Below are 19,886 nucleotides of genomic sequence, written 5' to 3' on the forward strand. Positions count from 1 at the left end.
GAACCAAAGCTATGAGAGGGTCTGCCGCCACAGCAGCCTGGAGACAGGAGGCACCAACCTTGCTGAGCCGATCGATCATGTTTATTAGGCTGCACCTCACAGGGCTGTGCCCCCAGCTGGGCACACCCCGGCGGCTGGTCAGGCCTGCCTCTTCCTCCCTGGCACGCAGGGCAAGGCTGGGAGGGCAGGGCTCGCCTCAGCAGCCATTCCTGGTCCCATCTTCCCCCACCCCTGCCCAACCCAACCATCCATCACTGCCCACACTGGCCTCGGGCTGGGGGAGGGAGAATCCAGTGCTGGACCCTGTCTGGAAAGGGGAGCACCTTTTTGGGGACAGCGGGTAGGGAATAAACACTGGATCCTCCGTGGTGGGGGCAGGGGACAGTAAAGGAATTTTACAGCATTTTCATACCAAGTCTGGCTTGGGGGCAGGGTCGGGGACTTGGGCAACCACTTGGCCAGGTCTGGGCCCTCCTGCTGTGCTGATAAGGACAAATGGTGATAAGGAGGGAGCCGAGGGTCTGTGGCCTAGTGGCTGCCCCTCCCCATCGACAGACAACACTTGGCCAGGGCGGGGGCAGCTCTGGGGGCCCCCAGACAGCAAAGAGGTGGTGCCCTGGGAGAGGGGTGGGGTCAGGGGCTTTCCTGCTGCCTCTGCCCGCAGAGGTGCAGCCCCAGACCCTCAGGCTAGGCTGCGACCCTCTGGGGGTGTCAGGGCCGGGCTGCGGCTGGGGCTGGGAGGGCTGCCAGCGGACGGCGGCGTGGGCGTGGGCGTGGGCGGCGTCCCGCTGCCGAGGGAGGAGGGCGTCCCCGAGCGCGGGGGCCTGCGGCGCCGGGCCGGCCCCAGCTCCACCTGACCCACCCTCTCGGCGAACTTGAGCGAACACACAGTCTCCCCAAGGTCCTCTGGCCGCGTGGAGATCTGCGGGGCGAGCGTTGTGGGTGGCAGGCTCCGCCCAGTGCACGAACCACCGCCCCGCGCCCGCCTCCGCCCACCTGAAGCAGCAGCACCGCTGTGGTCCCGGGACCGAGCGCCGGTTGCAGCAGGCGAGTGAGCTGCGAGTCGCGGAAGGGCACGTGCGGCCTGCGAGCCCGCAGTGCAGCCATCACGCCCCCGAGCGCCAGCAGCGAGCGGTTGATAGTCCGGGCCTCCCGCAGCCTCCGAGCGCCCTCCGGGCCTCCCTGGTGTGCGCCGGCCGCTCCCGCCCTCCACGCGCGCTCGGACCCCGCCAGGTCCACCAGGTGCAGCGTGCCTGCAGGGGCGAGCGCGCGTGGAGGGAGGCAGCGCCTCCGGGGCGCCGCACACCCCGCAGGGGCTCAGGGACCCGCGTGGTACCTGTGGTGCCCGGGGCCCGCGGTGGAGACAGGGTCAGCGTCACCAGGGCGTGCGAGCGGGAGCTGTGCTGGTTCATGGCTGTGGCGGCGGTGGCCCGGTTGCTCCTCCCCAGGCTCAGCATCTGGAGCGCGGAGCAACAGGGCTGCCCTGGGTGCGGGTGCTCGCCGCTCGGGCGGAACCGAGGGGCAGAGGCCTGCGGGACAGCGGTACCTGGTGCAGCGTGTCCAGGTTGGGCACGTCCCAGTGGGTGAGGCCGGCCACCTGCACCCCTCCCTGACCCGCCGGGCCCTGCCTCACTGCCAGGCGCTCCGGGGGCCCAGGGGCCAGGAGGTCCCTGTGAGAAAGGGGGGTGGGGCTTGGCTGCAGAGGTCATCGGGTGGCCGCGGGGCCCGGGCCAGGCGCTGCCCACTGCTGACCTGACGGCCTCGTTGTAGATCTCCACCATGCTAAGGGTCACGCGGTGCCGCCCTGCAGCCCCCATCTCCTGGAACAGTGACTGCAGCGCCCTAGGAGCTATGCCCGGGTCCTCGGGTGGGCCCTGGGGATGGGTGGGCACAATGGTGGGCTCCCAGCTGGGCCCCTGGAGCCACCTACAGCCCTGAGGCCTTCCTCCACCCCACCTCCATGCTGTAGGTCTTCCCTGCCCCGGTCTGTCCGTAGGTGAAGATGCAGACGCTGTAGCCTCGGAGACAGGACAGCACGGCTGGCTCCAGCTCCCTGAAGACCTAGGGCGGCACAGCAGGGAGCCGTGTCCCGAGCCCCTTCGACCTTGGGGGTGGGGGGTGGGATGCTGACTCCAGGGACCAGGGCGGGGTGGGGGAGGTATTTGCAAGAGTCCCCCAAGCCCATGCTGCGCTGTGGTGCAGTAGGTTAATCCTCCGCCTGAGGCACCGGCATCCCATATGGGCACCGGTTCTAGTCCCAGCTGCTGCCCTTCCAATCCAGCTCTCTGCTGTGGCCTGGGAAAGCAGTAGTAGATGGCCTACGTCCTGGGGCCCCTGCACCCACATAGGAGACCTGGAAGAAGCTCCTGGCTCCTGGCTTCAGATCCGCGCAGCTCCGGCCATTGCAGACATTTTGGGGAGTGAACCAACAGATGGAAGACCTTTCTGTCTCTCCCTCTCACTGGCTGTAACTCTACCTCTCAGAGGCTGGGGCTGGACACAGGTTGTCCCCGTGTGTGCCTTGCTTAGGCCTCCCTCGGTGAGGCAGGGGGAAGGCGTGCAGTGCACCTACAAGGGCTCCTGGGCTTGGCACAGAGGCTGCACCTAGCAAAGGCCCTGGGTGTGGAGGATGGTGGCTCCTGGAACCTGGGCCCCAGGGGGTGCAAGGGGAATTGGGGGTGGGGAGTGGGCAGAGCTAGAGCAGTCGCACTGTTGGCCAGTGGGCAGCACCAGCAGCGTCTGCAGTGCATTGAGGTCCCGGTGACTGGGGGAGTTGCCAGCTCTGCTTGTGGTCGGCCTATGGCCCCGTGGCCAGAATCCAGATTTGCCATCAGTGTGGTCACTGAGGTTCCGTGACTGGACAGAGGCGGCCCTGGGAGTGCTGGTCAGTGGGGCAGAAGTGGGGAATGCAGGTGAGGGGCCTCGTGCAGGGCCAAGGAGAGTGTGAGAAAGGAGGACCCAGCAGTGGCCCCCAGCCACTCACTGGGCACTGCCATCATGCTGTCCCTGTGAGGCCAGCTGGCAGCAGAGCCGGGTCTGCACGACCACCAGCTCCGTCCCCTGCCCACTCCCCCCCGGCCCTGAGGTCATCTCTGCCGCAGGAGCCACAGCGCTCAGGTCTGGGTACAGATGGAGAGGCTGCCCCCACGGCTGGGCGACCCTAGTGCTCGCCGTGAGGCCAGGCCCCGCACTGTGGCCGGCTGTGCATAGGCCAGAACTGCCACGGGGTGCCCGTTTCCTTGGCTTCCAGGAAGAAAGCACACCCCTCCCTCCCTGCTGGGGCCCCGCCTCTTCCTCCTCCAGGTGGGCAGAGGGACAGGCACTGGGAAGCCAGAGTCTCTTCCGGCCTCCAGGGGACTCAGGACGTAAGACGCACAGGTGGTCCTCACCTCCTCCTGGCTGGCGTCGGGAGCGAAGACCCAGTCCAGGCGGAAGCAACGCTGGCGCCCTCGGTAGCAGGTGGTGACCGTGCCCCTGCGCCCGGGTTCCACGCTCACCAGGCTGGAAGGTGTCCCTGGCCTCAGGCGACACAGCAGCCGGATGTTCCCTGTGGTGGAGACCACCGGAGCTCAGGCTCCACTTCCTCCAGCCTGCCCGCCCGCCCAGCCGCTCCGGAGCCAGCCATACCCCTCAGCTCCAGGAGTCGCCCTGGGCATCCAGCTGGGGGGCCCTGCTGCCCCTCGGGGAGCGGAGTCCCAGCTTCGCTGGCCGACAGTGCCCCCAGGGCCCAGGTTACCTGAGGAAACAGGTGTGAGGAAGGCAGGGCCAGACGGCCAGGGAGTCGGGGCGGGGTGGGGTGCAGGACCCTGAGAGCAACATGGCGCTACCGTGTGGCCATGCAGGTGTGGTCATCCCCAAGTTGTGGTGGCTTTGGGCCCCTGGGGCATCACTCAGTCAGCCCAGGATTGCGTCCAGAGCTTCCGGGACGGGACACACGGCACCTGTCTCCTGCAGGTTCCTGGCAGCCCTCTGTGGGGCTCGCCCTCCACCCACTTCGCACAGGACAAAGGAGCTCACACCCCCCAGGCTATGCTGAGGCTGCCCCCACCCCACGGCCTACGATGACCCCCCCAGGGCTGGGAGAGGAGAAGTGACGGGTTCCCCAGGAGAGCCATGACCGGGCTGCCTGGTGGGGAGAGGTCCTGACCTGGCCTCGAGCCTCACTCAGTGAACCCTGACAGCTCTGTGTAAAGGTGCTGACCAGTCCTCTGAGGTCCCCGCAGCCCTGACGCAGACCGGCCATCCGTGCCCGAAGTCCTGGAAGGGGCAGGCTGTCGGGAAGGGCCTCCCCGCGCGTCACGGCCCCGCCCGCCTGGCCGGGCACTCACCCGCCAGCTGCGCGTGCACCTGCCGCAGCTCCTGTCGGCAGTTCTGCTCCGTCTCCTGCTGCAGCTGCTGGAGGGTGGCTCGGAGCCCCTGCAGCTGCGCCTCCTGCACCCCCAGCTGCCCACCCCAGCCCTGTCACTGAGGAAGCAGGCTCCAGCCAGGCCCTGCCTCAGACACCCCCCCACAACCCCTGGCCCCCAGCCCCACGCCCACCTGGACGCGGAGGGCCTCCGTGGTGTGCTGGGCCTCTTGTAGCCGGCCCTGCAGCTCCCCCAGCGCCTCTGCCTCGTCCTGTGGAAGCGGGGAGCCAGGTGGAGCTTCACAGGGGAGAGAGCCGGGCCTCCCAGCCCCACACAGGGCCCCGGGCCTCCTGAGGTCAGTCGGGGAGGGGCCCCAGAACCCTGGAGGCCAGGGAGTGCCTGCTTCAGCGGCACGTCCCGAGAAGGCTTGGAGCCCCGGACCCAGGGCCCTCCGCAGCTAAGAGGCGTGGTACCTGGGGGGCCCTGGCCGGTGGGCCGGCGCCCCAGTGCCGCAGGAGGTCCCGGGTGAGGCTCAGGCTCTGTTTCAGGGCCTCGTTCTCCAGGGTCAGGTGCTGCACTCTTTTCTCTGAGTCTGTCGCCCCCTGGCGGAGAGCGAAGCCCTCAGGAAAGCACCCACCTGCCGGCGGCGCCCCCACCCCGCAGCCTCCCCAAGCCCCAGGCAGCAGACCCAGCGCCCTCCTGCGGAGAGGTAGGGAGGTGACAGGGTGGAGCTCCGTCCTCCAGCCCCTTCCTGCTGCCCCCCCACTCACCTGGCCCAGGATGAGCTGCTCCAGGCGCTGCCAGGCTCGCTGGTCCTCCTCCAGCTGCAGGGGCTGCTGCCCCGGGGCCTCACCCTTGGCCGCCTCCCCGGGGCCTGCAGCGAGGTCGGAAGGGTCTTCCTGAGCGGGCAGGGGTCCTGGGGCGGGGTGCGCCTGGTTAGGACGCAAGTCTCCAATCGGGGTCCCAGGACGCCCGTTTCACCCGGCGACCCCCTTACGCACCATCTGGAGGCGGCGGCTGCACGCGGGAGGCCGGCTGAGTCCCCTGCAGGAAGGCCCGCCTTGCTCGGGGGCTCCGAATCCAAGCCAGAAGGGCCAGGAGCTGACTGGTCACGGTCAGCAGCGGGGGCAGCTCGCCGGGCTGGAGGACATGCGATTCGGGCCGAGGACACCGGGCGGGGCTGGCTCGCAGGGGCCGGGGGACACCGCCCTCCGGCCCGGCTCACCTGGCCCAGGTCTGGAGCAGTCCCGCCGCTCTCTCCCGCCCCCAGCTGGACCGAGAGGAACTCCGCCAGGCGCGTGAGCGCCTCCTCCAGGGATACGGCGGCCCCGCGGCGCTCCGCGCCCACTTCCGGCTCATCCTCAGCCTCCTCGCAGCCTGCAAGCCAGGGCAGGGGAGCGGCTAGGCCTCCCGCACCCGGGCTGGTGGGTGGGCCCCGCGCCCGCGCCCCACGGCGCCCCGGCTCCACCTACCGGCCAGGCCGGTCAGCTCGGCCCACAACTCCGGCGCGAGCTGCTCGGGGCGACGGCGACCCGCGGGCGGGCGGCTGTCTCTCTGGTCGGGGCATCAGGGGCCGCGCTGAGCAGGGCGCACGCAGCCTGCCAGGCCCTGCCCCTCCGGACGCGACCCGGGCCAGCGGCGGTCACCGCAGCCAGGGCCGCGCAGGGCGCCCCCACCCGCTCACCTGGCCGGGGTCCCCGGCGGCCGCCGCCGCCGCTCCTCCATCCCTGCGGAAGAGGCTGTAGAAGATGTAGATGAGCAGCGAGTAGAAGGCGTACATGGGAGCGCGGGGCGGCAGAGGGCCCCGCTTCGCGCCGCCCCGCGTCCCCGCGCCCCGCACCGCCCGCCGCAGCGCCCGTGCGCATGCTCGCGGCAGCCGCCCCCACGGCCCCGCTCCCGCGGGCGGAGGACGCTCGGCGGCGCGAGCGCGGGGGCCGCGGTCCCAGAAACGGGGGTCCCGCGGCCGCGCCCCGGAGCGCCTGTCCCTCCTCGCGGTCTCGCCCCGCGCCGCCACTCGCGCGTCGCGGATAACCCGGGCGGAGCGCACTCCCGGCTTCTGCACCTGCTCCTTCGAGCGGCACTCCCCACTCCGCGCACACGCGAGACCCGCCTGCAGCCCCGCCCCCCCCCCGCAGAGACCCGCCGGACCCCGGTCCCGCGCAGCTCCAGGCACACCAGGGAGGCCCCGCCCACGCCCCGCGGCTCCGCCCCGCCGGAGGCCCGCACGGCCCGGGCCCCGCCCACGCCCCGCCCACGCCGGAGGCCCGCAAGCAGCTCGGCCCCGCCCCTCCGCGGATGCCCCGCCCACCGGCCTCTCTAGCCCCCGCCCCTCTCGCTGGTGGCGGCCGGGACCCGCCGTGGCCTGACTCCGCGCGCGGCCGGGGATCCGCGCACGGCAGCCGCTTCACGCCTGCGCCGCCGCTGCCAACGGGCCAGGCTCGGCGGACGCGCCTCGGCCAGCGCCCGGCCAGGCCGCCGCCGCGCGGACCAGCGCCGGCTCGCTCCCCGCGGCCGCGCTCAGCTCTTGGCCGCTCGTGTGTCCGGTGGCGTCGGGACTCCGCGAAGTTCAGTGCTGCACCTGTCCCGGGGTCCCGCGGGCTCCCGGCGTCAGACCCCCTTCCCGCCTTCTCGAGCTGCGCCGCCCCGGCTGCCATGGCCCCCAGCCCCAAGCCGGGGGGCGGCTGGGGCGCGGCCCTCTCCCACCTAGCGCTGGGGCTGGTGTCCCTGCACGCAGCCGCGAGCTCCGCCCAGGTGAGTACCCGGGCCCCGCCGAGACGGATCCTCAGCCCCCCACCCCACTCCGGGGCCAGCGCGCGGCGGGCGGGGGTCAGCCTCTAGCCCCTCCCCCACGTGCCTTCCCTCCCCTGTGTTGACAGGCAAGTCGCGGGGCAGCTGCCGGCTTCCTGCTGCAGGCCTTGGCGGCCACCACCACGCTGGCTCCAGGGGCGGGCGCGCGCGAAGACTGCCTCGCCGGAGCCTGGGTGGCCACGGTCATCGGCCTGCCCCTCCTGGCCTTCGACTTCCACTGGGTGAACGGGGACCGCTCCTCCGCCAACCTGCTGCTGGGGGCAGGCATGGTGCTGGCCGTGGCCGGAGACCACCTCGGCGCTGAAGGCTGCTCCGTGGCCGGCCAGGCCGTGCTGCTGGTGGTCGCAGTGACCATCCTCATCGTGGCCGCATTCACGGCCAACACCTACGGGATGTGGGGGGGCGCCATGCTGGGCGCCGCAGGCCTCCTGAGCCGGCTGGAGGAGGACAGCCTGCCGCTGCCGCTGCCCAAGGAGGACGTCTGCCGCTGGACCCTGGCTGCAGGCAGCTGGGCCTACTGCCGGGCCTTGCGCACGCAGCGCCTGCAGTGGGAGTGACTGCTGGACACAGCCAGGCTCTTTCCTCCCGGAGTGGGCTTGCCACGGGCTGACAGGCCCCGGGCCGTCTGGGCACTGTCCCCGCTCCGGACACTTGCGGGGTCTTGCCCAGGCCAGAAGGTCAGAGTTAGAGACACGGCCACTTGGGGGGGGGCGGGGAAGAGAAGACCTGGTCCCGGGCTGGACACGGTTGTGCAAAGAGGCTCCGTCGACAATAAACCTTAGGAATTGCAAGATTGCGGGATCTGCCCATGCTTGAGAAGTCCCCGGACCAGCACCGCGCCTCCCCCCCCCCGCCCCCTCGCAGCTTTGCCACCAGGGGCCCTGTGGTCCTGGGACGCAGCGCAGGCCCAGGTATCCTCGCCGGACCTGGCAGGGGGCCCTCGGGGCAGTGACCTTCACGGGCTGATGCCTGGAGCAAGGGCACAGGGAGTCCGCGCCGGCTCCCCCGCCACCCGGGACCCTTCCTCTCCCCTGCGACCCCGCCTCCGCCGCAGGCCCGGTCAGAGGGTTCGGTTCGGGCGGGGTCCCTCCGCCCGCGTCTCTGCAGGCCTATCCGGTCCCGCGCACGCAGGACGCGGTGGTCAGCGGGGTGTTCACTGCGCGCCCTTCCACTGCAGCCGGCAAGCTCAGACCCCGGGGCGAAGGCGCGGGTCTCGGGAAACAATGGCTAGGGCACACCCCGACGTGGGGCGGGGAGGGGGTGCGGGCGCCGCGTCGCCCCCGCGTGGGCTTCCCCTCCGCGGGCCGCCCCGGCCCCGCCTCCTTCCTGCTCGCGTCCAGCAGGGGGCGGGCCCTCCGGCGCCCTCGCCCGCCCATTGGCGCAGGCCGCCGCGCCGTCTCGCCCCTAGCGGCACTCCCATTGGCTATGCGCGAGCTCACGTGACGGGGAGGACGAGGGGGCGGTGGCGGGGGGGTGCACGGCGAAAACAAAGATGGCGGCCGCGCTGGGGTCGGCGGCCGAGGCGGCTGCGGGGCGACGCGCGGGCTGGACCCTCTGAGCGGCGGCGCAGCAGCGGGCTGCGGGGTCGCGGCGGCGGCGAGAAGCGGCGGGAGCGCGCGGCGCCCCTAACTTCCAGCCGCAGGAGCGCGCCGGCACCCGCCCGCCGGGCCGGCCGGCCGCGATGTCCGGCGCCGAGGAGGCCGGCGGGGGCGGCCCGGCCGCGGGGCCCGCTGGCGCCGTGCCGGCCGGGGTCGGCGTCGGGGTCGGAGTCGGGGTCGGGGCTGGGGTCGGGGCGGCCGCGGGGCCGGCGGCGGCGCTGGGCGAGGCGGCAGGGCCCGGGCTCCCGGACGAGGCGGGCCTGGCCGGCGCCCGGCAGCTGCAGGAGGCGGCCGGCGACCCCGACGCGCCGCCCAAGAAGCGGCTGCGGGCGGCCGAGGCGGCCGAGGCGGCGGCGGCGGCGGCGGCGGGCAGCGGGAAGCTGGAGGAGCGGCTCTACTCGGTGCTGTGCTGCACCGTGTGCCTGGACCTGCCCAAGGCCTCCGTGTACCAGGTAGGGCCGCCGGCCCGACCCCTGCTGGCCCCGCCGCGGGCCGGCTCCGCGCTCCTGGCCCGAGGGGCCGCAGCGCCTACCCGGACTCCGCGGGGCCGCCCTCCCCGGGGGCCGGCTCAGCGCCTACTCCGACCCCTCCCCTCCTGCTCGGACGCCTCCTTCTCCAGCCCACCCTCAGCAGCCCCCCTGCCCGCCCCCGCCCCAGCTCCAGGGCTGCAGGTCGTCTCTGCCCCAGCGCTGCTCCTCGGCGCTCCGGGCAGCCACACCCCCGTGTCCTGGAGCTCTGGGGGAGAGTCCCCTTGGCTCTGTCCGGCAAGAAGGGAGGGGGCTGCCGCTCGCCTGTCCCTTCCCCTCCTTCAGCAAGCTCTGGCTACCTCTCCAGCCGTCCGCCCCCCTCCCCACTTGAAGACCTCACCTGCCCCTGCGGGGTAGCTGGGGCCCACCTCTGGTGGACCCCTCGTGTCTCTCTGCGCCTCAAATCTCAAGCGCCTCTGGAAAGTGAGCAGGTTCCAAGTCACTTTTTTTTGCACTCGTAGGAACAAGGAGCCTTGTTTTCTCGCGCGTCCCCAGCCTCTGGCTCCCGAGGCCTCCCTGTTCTGGCACAAGGCTGCCTGTGGAGCTGTGGCTTGCATCCTCCTGGGGGTCAGATGGGGCCAGCTCGGGGCAGGCTTCTCCCAGCCGCGGACGGAGCTTCCTTGCCCACGACGTTGTGCGTGGAAGAGCTTTTCCTGGGCCTTGCATGAGCGTCCAGGGAGCTGGGGTGGGAGTTCCCAGGAACACCTAGGGTCTCCCTAGTCCCTCTCCAGTGAGCAGGCTGCACCACCCCCAAGAACCAGAGCTGTGCTGCTGGCCAGAGCGCTGCTCTTCTGAGCCTGGCTGGTGCAGACCAGCCGGCGCAGTGCTGGGAGCTCGGCTCTGCCACAGCAGAGCTGGGCTGCCCAGGGCCCTGCTCAGCACTTTGCCTGCTGACCAGAACTTGGGCTCTGCCGCCAGCCCACCACGTTCCCTGGCGACACTTGCACCCGAGGAGCACAGTTGTTTCTCTCACGTTTCTAGAAGCCTGGAGAAGCCTCTGGAATGTGTGATTATGGGGGAGCCCTTGGGCCAGTGTTGGAACTTATCTTGGCTGCTGGCAGATGGGCTGTGTGGTGTGGGAGGGACCTGCCGGTGCCCCCGAGTGCTGCGGGGTCCACTTGCCTGGCAGCTCCCTGCTGTGTGCGCTGACCCTGGAGGGTCCCGAGCAGGAGCGCAGGCCTGGTCTGCCGCCCCGCGCACTCACGTTGCCTCCTGCAAGGCCCTGGTCAGGGTCCCCACTCGGGCACAGCCCCTTCGTCCTCCAGTGGCTCTGGTGGGCCGTGTTCAGGCCTGTGGCACGTTCTGCGCTGCTGCTGGCGCTGTTCTGCCTGACCCCAGCAGAACACATGGCTCGGGTCAGGGCTGGCTCAGACAGTGTCCAGCTCTGGGCTGAGTGAGGACAAGCAGCAGGTGGCTGTGCTAAGCCCTGGGTGCAGGGAGAGACTCCCTGGGCCTCGGGAGCTGGCCGGGTGCACGGTCACTCAAGAGCGTGTCATCTGGCCAGCAGCCAGCCAGCACTGCCAGGAAAGCCGGGTGCTGGTGAGCCTGGTCATGGGCTCCCCCTCCTGCTCTCTGAGTCTGAGGTCACCACAAGCTGTGCCCCGAGCCTCGGCATGGCAGGGGCTGGGGCCTGCTCAGCTGTCAGCAGGTGCTGGCTTTGATGCTGGGTGTGTCCTGGGGGAGGGGCCGCCTCCCGGAGTTGTGTGTGCACCCAGGTGGGCAGCAGCGGGGAGGGCAGGGCAGTCAAGCTGGGCAGGTGGACAGCCCGTGCTGGTGCCTGCTGTGGACGGAGCTCTGGCTGAGGGCAGCGAGAGCGTCTTGTTCCTGGTTCTGATCCTTTGCACAAGTTGGCATCAGGAAGAAAGGACCCCCGGTTGTTCCCACTCCTCACAGGGCCCTCTTGAGGCTAGAGTGTGGCAGAGACCTCTGTCCGGTCGTGGACTGTGGTCCCCTTGTGTCTGTTCCGAGCCCTGGGCCCTGCAGTGTCTGTCGCGTCAGCCTGAGTCCCCCTCCCGCCCACCTGAGGAGGCCCAGCCGAGCCAGCACCCCTGCTCAGAGGCCTCCCTCCTGCCCCCCAGGCCTCAGCGCTGGGCACCGGCTACCTGACGGGCAGTGGGGTGTGCGTTCCTGGGGGCCACCTGCCCAGGAGCAGGGAGCCTTGGAGGCCCCTCCTCAGCTCCAGGGGGCAGCACAGGACTTGCCGCAGCTCCTTAAGGTCAGGAGGCAGGCAGCAGGAAAGGCTCCTGAGACGGGTGCTGAGGCGTCTGTGCCGAGCCTGCTGTCGGGGACCACGCCTGACAGCAGCAGCTGGCCTGGGCCAGCTCGCCAGGCCCTCAGCCCACAGGCCACCCCGAGAGGCTCCGAGGATGGGGGCCTGCGACTGCCTAGGCCTGGCAGCAGCAGCTGGCCTGGGCCAGCTCGCCAGGCCCTTGGCCCACAGGCCACCCCGAGAGGCTCCGAGGATGGGGGCCTGCGACCGCCTAGGCCAGCTCGCCGGGCCCTCGGCCCACAGGCCACCCCGAGAGGCTCCGAGGATGGGGGCCTGCGACCGCCTAGGCCAGCTCGCCGGGCCCTTGGCCCACAGGCCACCCCGAGAGGCTCCGAGGATGGGGGCCTGCGACCGCCTAGGCCAGCTCGCCGGGCCCTCGGCCCACAGGCCACCCCGAGAGGCTCCGAGGATGGGGGCCTGCGACCGCCTAGGCCAGCTCGCCAGGCCCTCGGCCCACAGGCCACCCTGAGAGGCTCCGAGGATGGGGGCCTGCGACCGCCTAGGCCAGCTCGCCGGGCCCTTGGCCCACAGGCCACCCCGAGAGGCTCCGAGGATGGGGGCCTGCGACCGCCTAGGCCTGGCCCCAGCCCCCAGCAGGAGAGGACGAGGTGGGCCTGCTGCTGAGCCAGAAGTTGTGAGCACTGCTGTCCTGAGGCCCGGGGTGGGGGACAGAGCTGCCCCCTCGAGCCCGGCCTTGCGCCCAGCTCCCCTTCCACCCAGACAGACGAGCTCCAGCGGAGCCTGGTGAGACGGGCTGGGCACACGAGGCCGAGGCGGAGGCTGCTGGGGGTAGCTGTGCTCCGGGAGGTGGCATGGTGAACCTGCCGAGTACAGCGCCTCACTGCCATGCCTGCCGTCCCTCCACCTGTCCCCGTGAGGCTCCATGCAGGGTGCTCCTGCTGCTGGTGCCTCCTGGGCGGGGCTCCAAGCATCTGCCCTGGGAGCCCCTGTGCTGGCCACCACTGTGTGGGGTCCTCTAGGGCCCAGCCCCTGGCCGGCTGCTGCTGAGGCCCCGGGTGTAGTTGCCCTGTCCAGGCCCATCTGCACGTCGGGTCAGGAGGTAGGGAAGGCTCTGGAGCCCGATGACCACCCTGCTGTAGACAGTCCCCAGAGTCTCCTGACAACGGGTGGGGGCTGCTTGTGGGACCGGAGGGCCAGTAACCACACCTCTCCCTGCCCCTCTGTCCTTAATCTGGGCTGCCCAGAGCAAGAGGAAAAGCTAGGTAGGTTTGGATGGGTAGAACTCGGGAGCGCCAGCCCTGCTTGGAAAACCTCCAGGGCCCAGGGCCAGGTGGCCTCAGCAGGGGCTACTGTGGGAACCCCAGGCTCTGAGGGGGTCTTGGTGCTGGTGCCCACGGGGCTTCCAGAGGGGGGGGCACTGGCTGGTGCTGTGTGGCTTCGGCCTCACTTTTGAGTTATACTTGGGCTTTCCTCCACTGAACAGTGTCCACCAACGCTGCCTCCCCTGGCAGCATGGTGGTCAGCCAGCAGTCCACTCACCACCAATGCCTCAGGCATGGACAGAGCAGGACAGTTCCCACCTTGCTCCCGCTGTGGGCCGGCCGCTGCCTGTCACCACTCTGCCAAGACCAGCTGAGTGTGCAAGGCTGGCCCTGGGCAGCCCCTGCTGGGCCCCATTCCTCCAGACAGCCCAGCCAGCTCTCCTGATGAGATTCGAGCACCGATAACCTCGGTGGTATGGGTGTGCCTGCCGCGGGTGAGGCCTTCGTTCACGTCAGTCACCACTCCCTGCGCTGCAGGGTTTCCCAGGGACCCTCCTGTGCACGGGTGACTGGCCCTGTGAGCAGCCCCTCCCCAACACGCCCACGCAGGGGCCTGGGCCTGGGCGTGCCCCTCTGCTGGCCTGCACCCACTCAAGGATCCTGGCCCCAGAGGAAGCTTGTGGCACAGCAGCTTTTCTGGAGGCCACCACGCTGGCCATGGAGTCGCCCAGGGGAAGTACATCCCTGTCAGCCCAGCAGCCGTGAGCCTGCCCCAAGTCCTCCAGCCCCCTGGGCAGCTGACCGCTCAGCCCTGAGCCTGCCCCGAGTTCTCCAGCCCCGGCTGGGCAGCTGTGTTGACCTCTCTTGTCATCTCTCGACTCCCATCCCGTACTGTCAGCCCCGTGGTTCATCGTCTCAGTGGAACCAAGTGTCAGGAGGGGCCTGGCTCCTGCCATCCCAGCTGCTACCTGCTCTCGTCCTAGCCCAGTGTGGCCTCCTGTCTGCCCCAGCTCTCTGCCTCCCCACCCTGGGGTGGCCCTGCAGGTGGCTGACCCCCTCCCTGGGTGGCAGCTGCCTTCTGCTTGTGACACCACACGGGGTGGTGCACAGGACAAGCCTGCACAGCCTCCAAGAGCCAGGGCGAGGGAGTGTCCATCCCCCGCTGGGCAGCTAATGCCCTGGGCACTTTTGTGTAGGCACCAAAATCTGGGCCTGGTGTGGGGGACCACCCCCGTCAGCCTGCCCGGCTGGAGTGGTGGCCGTCTCGGGGCCCTCCTGCGCAGCTGTCTGCTGCCTGGGGAGGACGCACTCCTCGCCAGCGGGAGCCCCTCGGGATGGCTGCCTGCCCCGGCCCTGCCGGGCGCGGGCGGCGCGAGTGCCACAGGCCTGTGAGCTCCATCTCCCTTTCCTTCTTCGCAGTGTACTAACGGTCACTTGATGTGCGCTGGCTGTTTTATCCACCTACTAGCAGATGCCCGGCTGAAGGAGGAGCAGGCCACCTGCCCCAACTGTCGTTGTGAGATCAGTAAGAGCCTCTGCTGCCGGAACCTGGCCGTGGAGAAAGCCGTGAGCGAGCTGCCCGCAGAGTGTGGCTTCTGCCTGCGCCAGTTTCCCCGCTCCCTCCTGGAGAGGCACCAGAAAGAGGAATGCCAGGACAGGTAACTGCCGGCCGGGGAGGGCCAGGGCCCTGGTTTGGGCGGGGCTGGGCCTTGAGTACCGCCCTGCAGGCCCCTGCAGGCCCCTGCGGGGGGGGGGGGGGGCGGGGCACAAGGCCATACAGCAGGCTGTCTGGACGGGACCCTCGCCCTCCGGGTGTTCTCTGGTCATGGGCCTGGGACATGGTGGCCACTCAGCCAGAGGGGCCCAGCCACCGGGCCTCTCCCGGAACGAGGCTGTGTGGGGTCAGTGTCTGCCGGCCCCCGTCTGTCCATCTCTTCCCCCCCTTTGACGAGGAACCAGGGTCACCACTGAGTGCCCTCTCGTGGCCGCGTGGAAGCCGCCTTGGGCGGGATCGGGGTGCAGCTGCCTGCCCTGACCACTGTGCCCGCCCCCTCCCAGGGTGACACAGTGCAAGTATAAGCGCATTGGCTGCCCTTGGCACGGCCCCTTCCACGAGCTGACGGTGCACGAGGCCGCGTGTGCCCACCCCACCAAGACGGGCAACGAGCTGATGGAGATCCTGGACGAGATGGACCAGAGCCACCGCAAGGAGACGCAGCTGTACAACAGCATCTTCAGCCTGCTCAGCTTCGAGAAGATCGGCTACACAGGTGAGCCGCCCGGCCTGCTGCACGCCGCGCGGGGCCGCTCCGGGCCGCTCCGGGCACTGGGCGCAGGCCGCGCCGCGGGGCCAGCGTCTGGAGGCTGAGGGGCCAGGCAGGACCAGGGCACGCCCGAGTGGCCCACGGCAGCGCCTCCCACCCGTCCCCAGCCAGGGTCTGAGCAGGAAGGGATGTGTCTCGGGCCTGAGGGCGGGGAACAAGACGATTGCTTGGTCCAACCTGGGTCCAGGCCCTCGGCGGCCATTGCAGTGGCCGCAGGGCCTCCTGTGGCCAGCAAGAAGCTGTTCAGGGAAGGGGCTCCAGGGCAAGCCGAGGGCACCGAGCTCAGACTGTAGAACTGAGTGGATGCCACAGACGGGCAGGCTGGACCAGGCCAGGCCCGCTGGATCTCGTGGCTCTCCGGGCCATGGCCACCACCTTTGAACGTGCCGGGAAACAGCAGCCAGGCAGAGCCTGGTGCAGAGAACAGCAAGAAGCAGCCGTTGACGTTGACGCAGGGGCCGCTCGGGGAGACTCCATCCCTCCACTGCTGGGCCCTCGCCAGGCAGCCACGGGCGGCCGGTCACGCCACGCTGCCTGGACCGTGGCTAGCTGTGGGCCTGAGCGGGCCCGAGAGGCAAAGGGCCCAGTGGGCCCCAGCGGCACGGAGTCGTGGCCCTGGTTGGTAGCAGCCTTGGCCGTCCTGGAGGGTGCTGTGGCACCGATGGTCCAGGCCAGGCCCTGGGGGTCTGGGTGGGCTGCAGCACTTGGCTGCGGCAGCGGCCAGGTGGGAAGCCCCCCTGCCTGCAGGAAGGACTGGTCGCCAGGGAGCCCACGCCTCCACGGAGGGACTCGCCGGCCCAGGCAGTGGGCGGCAAGAGAGGACTCTGTGAAAGCGGGCTGCCTGCCACCGGACAGCCCCAGACAGCTGGGCGGAGCCTGCGGCAGCCCGTCGCCCACGGACCGGGTGCTGCGCCCCTGGCGGGCCTGCGTGCCGCACGCCCGCCTGCCAGCTCCTCTGGCAGCTCTGTATCGGAACCAATAAAAAGCGCTTGTTTCAGATCCGCCTCCTGTCTGTGTGTCTGCTTACCCCGCCCCCGCGGGGCGGGGCCTGGGGTGAGGAGGGAGGCCCGCGCCAGAGCCTCTCGCACTAACTCGTGTCGGTTCTGTTCGTAGTTGTTCCCCCAAAGCTTGTGCGCCTCCATTTGCCATTATGGCGTTTGACTTGCCTTGTGACAAGTAGAGCACGCTGCGTCCGGGTAAGTGGCCTTCCTCCCCGGCCGAGCCGCCCGGGCCCAGCCGGGGAGGGCGCCGCCGCGCTGCCCCGCCCGCGCTGACGGCCGGCGCCCCCCGGCCCTGTCTGTCTCCGCAGAGGTCCAGTTCCGGCCGTACCGCACGGACGACTTCATCACGCGCCTGTACTACGAGACGCCGCGGTTCACAGTGCTGAGCCAGACCTGGGTGCTCAAGGCGCGCGTGAACGACTCGGAGCGCAACCCCAACCTGTCGTGCAGGCGCACGCTGTCCTTCCAGCTGCTGCTCAAAAGCAAGGTCACGGCGCCGCTGGAGTGCTCGTTCCTGCTGCTCAAGGGCCCCTACGACGACGTGCGGATCAGCCCCGTCATCTACCACTTCGTCTTCACCAACGAGAGCAACGAGACGGACTACGTGCCGCTGCCCATCATCGACTCCGTGGAGTGCAACAAGCTGCTGGCCGCCAAGAACATCAACCTGCGGCTCTTCCTGTTCCAGATCCAGAAGTAGGGCGGGCGCTGGACACACGCCGGCGAGGTCTGCATGCCTGCGCCGCGCGGTCCTCACCCCGGCCCTCCCTTGCTCCCCGGGCGGCCGGAGGCTGGGCTGACCGCGGAGGAGGCGGCGCGCTGGGCACACGGGCTCGGACGGGTGCCAGGAGCTGAGAGCCCAGAGGCGGCGCTGCCTGCTGCAGCCCCTGCGCGAGTCCCGCTGGGCTCAGAGGGCCCCCGCTGACTTCAGACGGCGTATTTGATTGCAATTAAAAAGGCAGCCTTGTTTCCTACTTTCTGTTTTGTTCGAGGGGAAGGCGTGGCTCTGAGCGCACAGTGTGGGGGCTTTGCTGTGGCCTGGGGTCAGAGGGCCCTCTGTCCCTGCCGCTGCACCTATATGTGCCCCCCCCCCCAGACTTGGAGACGTCACCTCGCCCAATGCTTGAGACCTGGGCAGGAAAAGCCAGGCAGGGTCCCCAGGGAGGCAGGTGTCGGCTACCACCAGGGCTCAGCACAGTTTTGGAATTCTGTGTCTTCCCACGAGAAACACACTGGACTGGCCAGGCCCCGCCTTGAGGGCCCAGCATCCCTGGTTGTGGAGAGAGCGCCAGGGCTGCTCCCCCTACGCTGGCCCTGCACCCGGGGCCCCTCTCCAGCGGGGACTCCGCCAGCTCTGCCCTCTGACGGCTGCTCGGGGGCCGGAGCAGGGCCACTGTTTGGGCCTCACAGCAAGAGAGGGGCCCTGCCTGGAGGGGAGGGCAGAGCAGAGCTGTGCCAGCCACGCTTGTGGAGATGTGGCTCTTGTGTGATGGCTTTTCCTCGCTTCGATACCAAAGAACCCATTTCCTGTGCCCTGCCAAGCCCGCTGGACCCTGCCTCTTGCATGCTACTGGGCCTGGCTCCCCACTACCCTGTGTCCACGGAACTGAGCAGGACCTGGGGCATTCCCTCCTCTGGCCTCAGGAGGACGGGACAGGGCTGGGGGCTGGGGGCCCCCGTTTTCCTGAGCAGGTCTGGGCCCTCCCGCCCCATACATGTGAGTTCCCAGAGCTGTTTGGGCTTCTGCTCCCACCCAGCGTGTGGGCGTGAGAGCTGCCAGGCCTGCAAGGCAGTCTGGCCGTGGAGGGCAGGAAGGCCCTGTGCTGGGTTTTCAGCTGCCGCAGCACAGCCTTGGCTCCAGTACAGCCAGGGGAGCCCCACTGCCTGGCTGCCCTGCCCAGTGTCCAGCCCAGAAGGCAGCCAGCTCAGGAGCCCAGGCCTTTGTGGGCGTCAGGGGACACGGCTGTGGTGCACGCATCGGGAGCGTGGACACCACTGAGTTGCAAAGCGGTGGTGTGAGGGCCGGGGCTGTGGTGGGCCTGTGCTGCCGTGTGAAATGTGGATTTCAGCAGAGGGCTGGGTCCCTGGAACAGGTTGGGCTGTTAGGGCTGCAGGGGTGCCTGGAGGCCACCAGGAGGAAGGAGGCCCAGGGCAGGCTGAACCCTGCAGCCCTGCCTCTGTCCTGGAGTGGGAACGGCCCAAGGGCAGCACCCAGGCGCCCGTGGTGTGTCTGGGGAGCTGGGAAGACCGGGGTGGCCCCGTGCCCTGAGCAGCACTCGCCATAGCAGCTGAGCCTCCCCTCCACCCCCCTCCCCCGGGGCTGAGGCCACAAACCCCTGTGCGGCATCATCACCCTGGGGGGCCATGGCCCTGCTGTGTCTCAGGACCCCACATCACCTGAGGGCAGAGCCGTGAGGGCCCAGCCTCCTCGGCTACCACAGGCCTCACCCTCCGTGCTGAGAGCGCCACTTCCCTCGGTTCACCCAAAGTGAGGCATTTACTTACACAAATAATAAAAGTGGTTTTTACAGCGTGGAGCAGGAAGTGTTTTACCTCTGTTGGAAATGATGTCCCTGTCACTTTTGTGGCCTGGGTGTTTTTTGGATATTTTCTGTGTGCTCCTGTAGTTTTAAAAGTATCCCAAACAGTGTTTCATCTCGCTTCCTCCCCAGAAGACAGCCCTGGCAGTGCCTCACACACAGGCGGCGGGCAGAGGGGAGAGGGGTCTCCGGAGGCCAGGGCTGCAGGGCACGGAGTGTGTGGTCTCCCAGCAGTGCAGGGGTGGCGGCACCCTGCCCACTGAGCCGTAGTTCCCAGACCCCGCTCTAAGCTGGTCTGTGCCTTGGTGCCTGCTCCCCGGGCCCTCCAGCCTCACAGCTGTGCTGTGCGGGAGCAAGTGGTCAGTGAAGCAGGCTTCTGAGTCCTGGTGGTTGTTGCTTTCTTAAGGTTATTTTATTCCAAAGGTCAAGTTAGGGAGGAAGGGAGAAAGGGAGAGAGAGCAAGACCTCCCATCTTGCAGTTCACTCCCCAAGTGGCCACCATGGTCGGGGTTAGGCTAGGCTCAAGCCAGAAGCCAGAAACTGCACCCAGGTCTCCCACGTGGGAGGCAGGGCTCCTGTACTTAGTCCTCTTCTGGGGCCTTCGCAGGGAGCTGGGTCGGAAGCAGAGCAGTCAAGACTCAAGCCAGCGCTGTGATATGCCAGCGTTGAGGGCAGCAGCCCCCAGCCTCCAAGTCTTATCCCACACCCTGTATACACAGCTGGGAGGTTCTCCTCACTGGGTCTGCGTGGGTCACCCATGAGGGTGCAGCCGCATCGGTGGACTGTGCACCAGCTGCGACCCCAAGGGCACGGCCCCAAGGTGGCCGTGAGCACCCACATGGTGCAGCACAGGGGCTGAGGCCCCGGGCAACCCCAGTCACGGGATTCCAGATACGTGCAGGTGAGACGCCTGGGCCACGGTGTCGTGGATGGCGGTGTCCGTGTTCTTATCCCAGTGAGAACTAGAGGATGAGACGCAGGCGGAGGCTAGCCAAGCGACAAGATTTACACACAGCGTGGAGACACCGGCATGCCGGGGAGAGCCGCGGGGGCCGGATAAGCCGCTGCCCGTCAGGGTCCCGGTCCCGGCTGCTCCCCTTCTGACGCAGCTCCCTGCTCACAGCCTGAGGAAGCCTGGCCTAGGTGGAGGCTGCCCCAAGGCCCCGGCACCCAGGTGGAAATCCTGGAGGAAGCCCCTGCCTTCCGCCTGGCCCAGCCCTGGCTGTCACAGCCCTCTGGGGAGTGAACCG

The 19,886-nt window shown here is 69.4% G+C and overlaps 3 protein-coding genes across 5 annotated transcripts; 2 read left to right on the forward strand and 1 right to left on the reverse strand.

The window, feature by feature from the left end:
* Window positions 1-64: 64 nt before the first annotated feature.
* On the reverse strand, window positions 65-6,167 carry KIFC2 (kinesin family member C2). Of its 3 annotated transcripts, XM_062187840.1 has the most exons (17): window positions 6,031-6,167; window positions 5,819-5,900; window positions 5,572-5,723; window positions 5,348-5,486; window positions 5,117-5,262; window positions 4,820-4,948; window positions 4,540-4,617; window positions 4,329-4,443; window positions 4,148-4,257; window positions 3,628-3,736; window positions 3,390-3,547; window positions 1,957-2,061; window positions 1,753-1,874; window positions 1,547-1,670; window positions 1,337-1,457; window positions 997-1,253; window positions 580-922 (listed from the first exon to the last, which is right to left on the reverse strand). In XM_062187840.1, exons 1-17 carry the CDS (start codon window positions 6,124-6,126, stop codon window positions 683-685), a joined length of 2,283 nt encoding a protein of 760 aa, XP_062043824.1. In that variant the 5' UTR covers window positions 6,127-6,167; the 3' UTR covers window positions 580-682. The 3 variants fall into 3 exon arrangements, with proteins under 3 accessions (XP_062043825.1, XP_062043823.1, XP_062043824.1); XM_062187841.1 differs by lacking the exon at window positions 997-1,253 and having other exon boundaries at window positions 65-922; window positions 5,117-5,220; XM_062187839.1 differs by lacking the exon at window positions 997-1,253 and having other exon boundaries at window positions 65-922.
* A 647-nt stretch (window positions 6,168-6,814) lies between these two features.
* Window positions 6,815-7,940, forward strand: TMEM276 (transmembrane protein 276). Its single transcript, XM_062187843.1, has 2 exons — window positions 6,815-7,097; window positions 7,223-7,940. Exons 1-2 carry the CDS (start codon window positions 6,999-7,001, stop codon window positions 7,709-7,711), a joined length of 588 nt encoding a protein of 195 aa, XP_062043827.1. The 5' UTR covers window positions 6,815-6,998; the 3' UTR covers window positions 7,712-7,940.
* Window positions 7,941-8,835: 895 nt separating this feature from the next.
* ZFTRAF1 (zinc finger TRAF-type containing 1) lies at window positions 8,836-17,070 on the forward strand. The gene is made up of 4 exons (XM_062187842.1): window positions 8,836-9,204; window positions 14,191-14,429; window positions 14,830-15,041; window positions 16,405-17,070. The coding sequence occupies exons 1-4, from the start codon at window positions 8,836-8,838 to the stop codon at window positions 16,794-16,796; spliced, it is 1,212 nt and encodes a 403-aa protein (XP_062043826.1). The 3' UTR covers window positions 16,797-17,070.
* Window positions 17,071-19,886: the final 2,816 nt, after the last annotated feature.

This window comes from Lepus europaeus, chromosome 4 (genome assembly GCF_033115175.1).
Source record: "Lepus europaeus isolate LE1 chromosome 4, mLepTim1.pri, whole genome shotgun sequence".
In the NCBI taxonomy this organism is placed as follows: Eukaryota; Metazoa; Chordata; class Mammalia; order Lagomorpha; family Leporidae; genus Lepus; species Lepus europaeus.